The sequence below is a fragment of the Mya arenaria genome, chromosome 7 (assembly GCF_026914265.1).
Source record: "Mya arenaria isolate MELC-2E11 chromosome 7, ASM2691426v1".
NCBI classification, from domain to species: domain Eukaryota; kingdom Metazoa; phylum Mollusca; class Bivalvia; order Myida; family Myidae; genus Mya; species Mya arenaria.
The window spans coordinates 51,382,502-51,393,612 of record NC_069128.1 but is presented as its reverse complement, the minus strand read 5'-3'; the positions used below and the strand labels follow the sequence as shown (position 1 = coordinate 51,393,612).

At 33.8% G+C, this 11,111-nt stretch overlaps 1 protein-coding gene across 4 annotated transcripts in view; it reads left to right on the top strand.

Moving 5' to 3' along the window:
- The window catches only part of LOC128240740 (ophiophagus venom factor-like), an 89,642-nt gene that overhangs the window by 35,395 nt on the left and 43,136 nt on the right, over positions 1–11,111 (top strand). For all 4 annotated transcript variants that reach the window (XR_008262282.1, XM_052957553.1, XM_052957555.1 and 1 more), the window contains 7 exons: positions 818–892; positions 1,676–1,778; positions 2,379–2,520; positions 3,606–3,667; positions 3,889–4,046; positions 6,070–6,153; positions 7,069–7,206. Coding sequence is in view for 3 of the 4 variants with exons in the window: in XM_052957553.1 (XP_052813513.1) it covers positions 818–892; positions 1,676–1,778; positions 2,379–2,520; positions 3,606–3,667; positions 3,889–4,046; positions 6,070–6,153; positions 7,069–7,206 (762 nt within the window). In the remaining variant the exon portion in view is untranslated. The remainder of the gene's footprint in view (positions 1–817; positions 893–1,675; positions 1,779–2,378; positions 2,521–3,605; positions 3,668–3,888; positions 4,047–6,069; positions 6,154–7,068; positions 7,207–11,111) is intronic.

Below are 11,111 nucleotides of genomic sequence, written 5' to 3'. Positions count from 1 at the left end.
TACCTTAAGTTAGGGTTGGCATATTGTGACCAAACTTGGTATATAGGAATAATTCATAGAGGCCTTTCATTAGGCTATGTTTGGGACCCCAGAGCCAAAGTCAATGTCACTAAAATAGAAAAAACGTTTGGTAGTGGATAACTTTAGTAAGGGTTGACATATTGCGACAATTTGGTTTATAGGTTGAGATTATGAAGACCTTCATGGGATTGGGTGTTAAGCCCCTAGGGTCAAGGTCGAGGCCCCTGATAGCTAAAAATAGTAAAAAATCAGTTCATACAGAATTGTACAACAAAGGCGTAAGTTCTGTCAATCATTGAACACATGGTTTCTTGTTTACTTTGTTAGAATAGTCGAGCGCCCCGACCAACGACATTACTTGTTTTGATTCCAATCACGTTACGAACGCTTTTCAATATCGCCGGATTCAAAAGCAACATTTGATCATCTTTCAACTTTTCTTGACTTTTGCAAGCTGGCAATAATTTAGTTTTCACAATAAAATGATTTGCCATTTTTCATTTTGTGGGAAAACATATTTGTATTGTAATTGTAATTCAATATAACATGAACGAGTCCCTTACATTTTGATTTAAATAAAAATATACACATTTTACAATTATTTCATCTAATTTTGAACGTGATTATTTTGCTGTGTTTAAACCGTAAAAGCTTATTTCCAATACCGTTTTACCAAATATTTATTTTCTATACATAATTCATTTCAAATAATACCAAAGTGATAATTGGTCACCAGTAACTATACTTTTTACAAATATATATGTCGGACAACTTAAGTCATGTATTTTAATTTCAGATAAAACATGCAATGATGTCACATGACTTAGGATGTAGAGTGGGTGGGGGACTAACAGCAGAAGACGTACTCACGGTACACAGTTTGGATGGTTTATGTTTGTAATGTCTATAAGGTTAATTTATGCATTATCAGTGCATTACATAATCAATGCTATTTTTACTTTTCATTAAATTATACATCTTAAGTTTTAACTGGAAAGACTGAAATGTTTTTGTTCCCTCACCTTTGGAATGTTCAAATATTATTTCCGCTGAAAACTACTAACAAAGCACTTCTGTTGACACGTGTTTTGGAATCAGCAAAGTTTATCAGATAAAGATGACACAAATAATGAAAGGTTATTACATGTCAGATTATTCAGGGTTTTTGTATTCGTGTTTGGTATCGGGCCTTTTTGTTCGTATACAATTGAATCAAAATACACATGGGGAAACCCGAAGCCGGAAGCCAGATAGTTTTATGATAACAGGAGTCTTTAGCATGGCGTTTCCTGTATATGTGAAACTAACAGTTCCGGGGCGGTAACAAATATGACTCCAAAACAAGTTAAGATCAAACTTGATTGAATTAAAGTTGGTTCATTAAAAATAAAATTTATTCAGCTACTAAAATATACTGTTTAGAATACTTTCTGGAAACTTACACTTCACACAGTGCTTTAGTGGGTGGGGAAGGCCAAAATATAAAATGTAGCAGAAGTTCATGTTTTATTTAGTGTTGAGGAAACTAAATTGTTCAGGAGTAAAACATAGATGTTTTGCAATATGTCTGAGTAATAATGACTGGTTGAAACCCATTTTGACAGCTCCCTCTTTTCAACGATGTTATTGCGGTCCGCCTGTTCGTTTTTTCCAGAATAGTGGAGTGACTATCATAACAAATGGATACAGAGGATGGTACACAGGGAGGTGCCAAGATAGAAAAAGGAGAAGGAAAAGAAGCATTTATTTTAGCAAAGGTACTTAAAATACCCGATGTAATTAATTAAAAATGCACTTTTATTCTGCAAACTACAGTTAACTCTACATGTTAGTACATTGGAAATAATCTGTATCGAGTCACAAAATCTCTCTCGGAAACAGAAAATAAATCCAAATATGACTGAAAACTTTAACTGACAAATGCTTCGATATACCGTTGCAACGTCTAGTATTTAGAAAACACTATCCAAATACGATGGGAGAATCTGACAATACATTCCGACACATGTAAATGAATAACATTGTCTTGATTACTAATGTAATCATTCATCCAAACATGTATTCTTGTTTATCTATCCAAAGAGTGATATCCATAAAGGACTAATTCTAAATTTGTTTCAGAGCTGATACTCTCTAAAATTAACGACGTTATCTCAATAGAGAACATTTGCAAAATATGGGTCTCAATTATGAATAATTATTTACAAATTTAATAAAAAAGATGGGATTTGACGCCGACGCCGGGGCGAGTAGTAAAGCCTTCATATTCTTCGAATAATTAAGCTAAAAGCTTATTCCATCTGAGACTAATCATCTCCAGAGTCCTTATATTATAATAATACACTCATTTCTTTCAGATGAAGCTCGAATATTGGACGATTCTGGAAGTATTTACGAGAAGGACATCAATGCATTAAAAAGTCATTTAAATAATGTACCGTATAAACGCAGCGACTTTCGAACATCATTTCTTTTCGAAGAGTTCACACTGAATGATATGTAAGTAGAATATTATCAAATGAGCGTTGTTCACTCTTAAAAGATACAATCCGTTAGTTTTTATTCAACGCTTAGTATTACCATCTAACATATTCTGGAAGGTTAAATTATACCATGAACAAAAAGTAATATATTGTTCGATGTCAGGGTAATAAAATAAAAGGAAAAACAAGAATACTTCCCAAAAGTGCATTTTTTTCAAAGTTTACTCAACGCCATTAAAACGTTTGATATGGCCTGTTTTATTTGGCAAAAGGAGTTTTATATCCGCTTAAGTGTGTGTGCTGTTCTCAAAAGGGTGGAAAATGCGAGTTTTCACGCTAGTAGTGATCTAAATTTCTTAGAAGTAAATGGGTAAAAACGGGTTTTAAAAATCGTTTCTTAAAATGTGTTTATGTAAAAAAAAATTGGTTGCCTTTAGCTTTTTAAAACAAATCTAACGGTAGATTAGTTCAACTTAGCTCATTTTATGACCCTGCATTTAACTCACACACAGTAAGCTGGATATAATGAGGTTTCATCAATAAGTTGTCTAAAATGTATTTCTATCAAGAAATATGTACTTGGTATACTTGAAGACCCTTTTAATCTGGTGCCAACATTACGGTGTTTTCTGTGGATTAAACACAGATTATACTTTGCTCACCTATTTGGCTTGAGCTATTTCGAACAAAAGTCATTTATATACAGTAAGTAACGGGTAACTCAACGACTGATAAATATGAACTAGTGTTTAAAGAGTCAAATAACTGTGAGGTATTCAATATGCTGCAAGACAAGATGTGTATGTGAACGTTCACTTGCAGAACCGCTTTTATCGCATTAATCACTTTTCTTGTGCTGTTGCACATGTACTTTTAAACTTGTACGCACTTGATGACGTAGTGCTCTAAAAGTAGCCCACACGATGCCGTACAAGTATTGTTTCGAAACCTCTCTACTTTACTGAATATGATTACCGCATCATTAATTATTTATTGTATATTAAACAAATAATACTTATATTGATAACCTCATATACAGCTTAGCCCGTCGCGACGTGTTTTTTCTTAACTTTTAACTTATGTGTTGTTTTATTCACTCAGAAATCCTCCAAAGACGATAGAGTTTCCTTATTCTATTACCGAATGGGCAATCCAAGCACTAAGTATGTACATTTATATTACATAATATTCTTACCATTACGTTATCGATCTATATCTTATTTAAATATAAAACAAACCAAGTTATAATTTAATTAAACATATATAAACCAAATCCACTAATATGTATTTTTTTACTTTAATATTTAGGAATAAATGAAATTAGCTAATCATGTCGATAGAACGAATTTCAAGCTTGTATATTGATCTTAGTTTTTCAATGCAGGTGTACTACCTGATGGTGGTGTATGCATTTTGGACAACATATTTGTAAAGACATACAAAGATTTCTTCATTCAACTGGATTTACCTTATAAAGTATCTCGGAAAGAGCAGTTTATGGTCAAAGCCAAAGTTTTTAATTATTCAAAGAAGGATCTTAATGTAAGTTTAATAAATTTATTGCTAAGCATGTATACATATAACAGAACACATTTTTTATTTATATATATATTTTTTATATATTTTGATAGGTATACCAAAGCATATAGTTCTTTAACACAGAACAATAGTATTTGAGGGTTTTAAAGACCGTCACCGTTGATGTAGTTAAACGCCGTTCCCTCACAGTACCGGACCGATAAGCAAATACAAACCGTATTTCAACATTATTCTTTTTGAGACAATAAAATTTAAAGGGCGGCGTAAAAAGAGAGTGGGCGGGTGTATATGAAAATCTTGCATCTGATTTACAGTCGCCTAAGGCAGATCGAATACTATTATAATTGTGTAATTAATAAAAATACTGGGGGGGGGGGAATTTGTTTGCCTATCTAAAAACCTTGGTGGGGGATTTTATCTGCCTGCGCAAAACTACAGGTTGAGGGAGTTCAGTGGGGAGATTTCATTCGACTACCTGAAAATATTGGTTCCGGGAATTGGGGGGAATATTGTTCGCCTACGCACAAATGCTAAAACACAAGCTTGGGGAAAGTTGAGGGGATTTTGTTCGCCTACGCAAAAATACTGGTGAGGGAGGGAGGATTGATTTTGCCTATCTCCTCCAATAATGATGTATAAATAATATTATGATACTCTTTATCATAGCAGTTTTTACTACCATTTTCAACGCTACATTAAATCCCTCTTAGAGGCAATTCAATACTTATCTGCAAACTGATTTACGAAGGCTGTTTGGAATTTAATAACCTTTATTGTACCAATTTAAAGACTAATACATATATTAGAGACATTCCGCCCTATGGTAATATCAAGACGTCATAAAGTCTGCTAGTGAACAAACCTACTAAATCGTGTACATACCATGTGCAATAAGAAGTTATCAAGTTTTTCATAATGATCTCATGTAAGAGATATTTAAATTTAACTATATACGCATATAAGAACACTTGACTAAAGGTATGGTCGAATAAGTACAATCGTGAGGTATTTGCTTAACATTAAACTAAAAAGTTGGAATAAAGTTGAACTTTGAATCCAGGAATATCATCTTATTGATAAATCCTGTAGGAAAAAAGGTTTCGCTCGCGCCTACTACTTTTTTTAAACGAAACTGTATTTTTAATTGTATTGATATTTCGCACGCTCGTTCTCTTTCGTTTTTTTTATTATTATTTTTTTTTTTTTTGGGGGGGGGGTGCTGAATCCGTAGCACAGAACAGTTGATATATGTGGCCTTTTTCCAATATATCCTGAAAATTATTGTTTAAAGGTTACCCTCTTGATGACACAATCAATCTATTTGAAAAAGCACCAGTTCAATGACAATGCCACGTCGAACTTTTGTTTCACCCATTACACATTCCTTCTACCCCACTAAAATAGTCATTTTACCTATCGCAGGTGCAAGTTACACTTTACAAGAAGTTTCCCGAATTCGTCGTGTATGGTTATAAAACGTGTAGGCAACGCTTAATTTCATGGACATATTTATCGAAAACCAGTTGAATACATGTATTTCAGACAAAGATAACGGTAGTAATGTGCGATCATTTATATACAACAGATATTTTATGGCATATCTACTCAACAGTGAACAAATTAAATACTTATTTATGAATTAACCTATTTATGCTAAGCGTCCCCCTAGGGGTCGAAGCGCATTTTACCAATGTACGTAATTTGAATTATCCTGGACCAGCTTGGTGGGTAATATGTTATCGAAATCTAGACTATAAATCATTAATAATAATATTTTTTTAATATATTTCACTAAGTCAGTCGTTTTATGTTGAAGGAGTAACTGGTCAGCAAAAATATCATATATGTGAATAATTTAAAATTTAACTTTAGGGGAGCCCTCCTTTTTTATATAAACACGTGTAGACAATCAAAAGAGTGCCAATTTAAGGTTTAACTTTTTAAAATATATAGGTGAGTATATGCAAACATTGCAATTTATGATGTTATTATAAATTAGAATTACACGAGGCTCGTATATTTTCAGGCTCGAATATACCTCAAGGATGATCGCAATTTATGTTTTGGTAAAAGTCCCGGTGTTCCGTCTGATCCGCAGAGCGTTACCGTGGTATGTATTACTTCGCTTTTGATGGTGCAGTTCAACATGGCTGCCTTTAATCTAGGTCATGTCTGTGGTATTATATTTATTTGTTTGCAGCATTGTACATGTTCTCTTTTGTTGTATAAGTGCTTAAAGGCAAAGTTTAAGAAATGGTTGGTCGGTCAAACTCCAGCTGTGCATCCCCTCTTGATTAGCTTGGTGGCACATCATGTTGTAAAAGAATCCAGGAAGTAAAGCAAATTTGTCAGAATTCGTAAACAAATCTAAATACCCGTCTACCTTATCAAATAGCTGTACTATCTTTTGACAAATCTTCAAGTCTGAAATTCATGCTGAATTGAGTACCTTGTTTATATTACTGACATTTCAATGCCAAGCTTTTGTGTCGAAGGAATGTCTAGATTGTTGTTTTGTAAAAAAGATATATGTTACAAAAACGAACATTTTTTGTTGTGGCTATCATTGCAGCGCATCGCTGATTGAATTGTATATACAACTATTCCTACAATGAACACAATATAACTATACCAATTACAATACACATAAAATAAGGTTGTGTAAAGGATAAAATCTTAACTGTCCGGAAAGTATATATCGTAATTGTTTCCGTATCGATAGCTAGAATGTTGTCCTAATTGGTAAAGCATTTCCTCATGATTCTGAAAATACTGTTTACATTTGTTGCTGGAAATTCATGGTATATCCCTTTGACCTTTTTAAGATAATGTTTTCTTTCGTTTTTATTGCGTTTATCCACATACAAATTATATTTTCAGTTGTAAATGAATTAGATGGGTATCAATTTTTGCCTACAATTTTCCCGGTCAATCTTTGTCAATCTGAGATAGTGTTAAATCGGTACTTCAAGTTTAACCAGTATATAAAATTTACACTCACAAAAAACACTTAATAATGTTTCAGAAATCGCAAAGCGCGAAGAGTGTGGTCTTTGCTGCCGTTGCGTTTAGAGCAGAAGAAACGGAAATTGAGGTGTCTGCCTTTGTTCGGACAGAACATGAAGTGAAATATGACAGCATTGTTAAGAAGCTCAACGTTGTGGTAAGTAAGAGGGCTTTGCTGGAACGTTCTGTTATTATGTTTTGACACTTTTACTATAATCTTGTTTATTTGAATCATGAAATAATAATAATTAAAATAAACAAGATTAACATAATACACAGATGAAACAAACTCGATTACAATTGACAAAATATGACAAATGAACATCAACTCAGTACGCAGAAACGCAGTAAGCACCCTCTATAAAAGTAATTCATTATTATTAAGGGTATCAAACAAAAAGGGTTTTTGCGATTTCCCGACCTACCCTAATTTAGTGCACCCTAATCTTTTTCTTGCTTTTTGACATTATATTTTACCGTTATTTGTATCCTTTCGATACTAGTAATATATTTCACCAGTATAGAAAAACAGATTTGTAAATGTACTGTTACTATACGTTAATCCAGACTAAATTTGGACGGTTTTAAGTGTGATTGTAAAATGAGTCGGCTGAATCTTAAGAGTATAAAAAATCAACAAAGGTCTTCCAACAGCATTCTCTTGGTAGTGAAAGCTGATTGGTTAAGACTAATCTTAGTAGAAGCAATACTGGTATAAGTAGATGGTTTCACCACGTATTTAGCAATTTTATGGATGTTGTATGTTTTTTGTATATTTCTCTGGTCGTATATAACTTTAAATGTCTGACTAATAAAGCGGCTTTACAGAAACGATTTTTATGGGACATATTCGTACGCTGATTAATTTGTTATATTTCATTTTCAGTTTAATTTCTATTGCTTTCTATCTACCTAATTAGTACGCAATTTTGCTGTATTGTTGGTACATGTTATTTACGAATAATGTGTCTCTTAGTTTATGATAATTTATTTTCAATTGATTGTGACGAAAGCGGATAGCTTAAAGAATTACTCTCGAGTCAAGTTTGGTATGACGCAGAGGTAAAGAGTCCGCCTCCCGGGTCGGGGAACACTCTTGTGGCATTTTAAATAGACATTCAGTACTGATGAGTTTGACCTATAATTGTTGATGAAAAATGCTTCGAAAGTGTTTCAAATTAGCTGTAATATTTCTACACAATTGAGCTGAAACAGAATGGTATAAACTCATCCTCATTTATATTTCACTTCCTTTCTCAGTAAATGACGACTAATGTAGATTGTTCATTGTATTTACGTTCTGTCAACTAAACAATCGTGCATTTACTGTTATAATTTGGATCAAGAATGCATCTAAAGATGAAAATAATGAATGTTTATGAAATGTTTGCACTTAAACACGAACAAACAACAAGTTTTAGAGAGAAACTGCGTATGAAACTTATTTTTAACTTTTAGTTTCAAAAGAAAGACGCTCTACGACCAATTTCAAAGGTTCATTGAATTAAAAAAAAAAAGATTATTTTTGTCATATTCCCCTGTGACCGATTTAGATCAGTAGTTCAAGGGTATGAGTGTACCGGGCGGCATTTTATTAATATCAGCTTAAATCATTTTCCTAGACTCTTTATCAAATAATCAAAAATCATATTGGAATGCGTAAGCTATACGTTTATAAACGTTAAATGTCTTTGCTATATCACTTCATTTGAACCGAATTTAGTACATTTAATACCCAACAAAATTCAACAAGTAGGTTTAAACAATATTTATTGCAAAAGGTATATTTTACAGAATACACAAGGTTAGAGCATACTCAAAAATAAAAGGTTGTCTTACATAAAAATACAGGCAAAGTAAGCAAGTGATATATGGACAAAACAAAATAAATCACGATATAATTGAGAAGAAAGCTTCTTAGCTTATACAATGCCTTGCTTCTGTCACACTTTCAAGTTGCTTGCTACGGTGTAAATGTTGTTATGATTTTTATATTTTCGTTACCGTTATAATTTGATGGATAAGGTGAAAGGTGGATGGCAAACGTCAAGAATCAGGAAGACGGGGCAGGGCATGTACAGGTCAGGTCAAATGTAGGATCTGGTTTGTTCTTATTATCTTAAGAAGATCAAAAGCGTTTAGTTTGGCGGATGTAGTGCTAAACGTGATTGAATATCGTTGCGTCAAGTCCGTGGCAATTTTTTAACCAGTTTTTTTAGTACTTGAAGTGACATATGCATAATAGTAGACAGTTGGTGGAATAGATGATGCCTTTGTGCACGATAAAGGGGACAGGTGCAAATCAAATGGTAGGTGTCCTCAATTTCACCACATTGACAATTTGGGCTATTGATAATGTTTTTAGAGAACAAATGTTCATTTAGATTACTACAATGCATCCGCAGCCTTGCATGTGTGACGCTCCATTTGCAATCGCCCTCATAGTAGAAATTTGGAACTGATTGTTTATTCTTGTTAGGATTGATTTTAAAGGAGGGCATGGATGTCGGAGAACGAACAGTTTCCGGAATTACATTCCATAAGGATATTGTGGTTGGAAGAAAAAAAAATTAACAGCTGAGTTGTACAAGGAATATTACGATGGTTGACAGAATTCCGAATATTGTAAGAGCTTGTATCACCTACTCGGGATGGAATAAGTGTAGTAAGATTGGCTGGAGTTAGAAAAGGAAACATCTTGTAAAAATGAGTGCGTTTATGTTATCGCCTTATCTCCTTATCTCCAGAAATTCAAGTCCTGTTTCTATATAAAGAATTGAAAAGGAGACAAGTCGCGTTGCTTCGGAATTTTTTTGCGCTCTCTCATGCTGAACTTTCTCTAGGTCCTCTGCATCAGCTTGCGTTAGATTGTCCCAAACTACATCTGCGTATTCCAATAGTGACCGAATAAATATTTTAAATAAGACTTCTAGCGGTTTGCGATCAAGGACGTATTTAAATATCGCATGAGGTAAATACGTTGCTATTCCTTGGTTTTGACGGAGTTAATATGCTCATGTCATGAGCAGTTACTGGCGAGTGTGACGCCGAGATGTTTATGAATAGTAACTTCCGCTATTTGAACATTATTAAAAAAGGTAGATATACCTGTTGGTTTGTTTTTCGAGAGATTAAATGGGATTAAATGATACAAGCCATCTTTCTGCCCACATATGGATTTTGTTCATATAATCATTTAGTTGCTGCTCGGCAGACAAAGGATCATCGACAATAATAAACATGGTAGTTTCAACTGCAAAAAGACGTTTGGGTGCTTTTATTTCGCGGACGATATCGTTTATAAAGACAATAAAGATTAGATTAGAATTGAACCCTGTGGAACTCCGGCAGATATTGAAACCGTTTTTGACATAGTACCAGACAAGGCAACCCTCTGTTTTCTTTCACTGAGATAATCAGTAGGCCATTATAATATGGAACCGGAAATACCACTTTCACTAAGCTTGAAAAGTAGACCTTCATGCCATACGCGATAAAAGGCTTTTGAGGTGTCACATTATTTTCTATAACCTTACTAATAACACTCAAGAGGGATATTGGACGATAATTACCAACAACTTGGGGATCTGATTTCTTAAAAAATGCAGAGACATGAGCCAGTTTCCACTGGTTAGGTACTTTACCGAAAGAAGAGTGTAATTAAAAAGATCTCGAAGGGGTTGTGAAATTTCGGTGGCAATCTCCCTTAGTATAAAGCTGTTTATTCTGGTCCTGTTGTCTTGCAAGTTTCTAGTACCTTAACTGAGTCTATAACATCTTGATGGGAAATATCAAAATCTTGGAGGAATGGGACATCAGAGACAGTAGGTCTGTTAGGTACAGTAAGAGGGCTCTGAGATTGGAAAAAGTTAATCAGAAGATTAGCCTTGTCACTGTTAGATTTGTGTACGGTGCCGTCGTGGATGAAAGCCGACGTAGCACTAGTAAAATGTTTAATAGTTTTCCATAACTCAGATGAGGAGAAGGTAGTTTCCCGAAGTTTCGAAGCAAGTTTTTCATAATTTGTTTGTTTGGCATTTTTAATGATATGGTTAACATGAT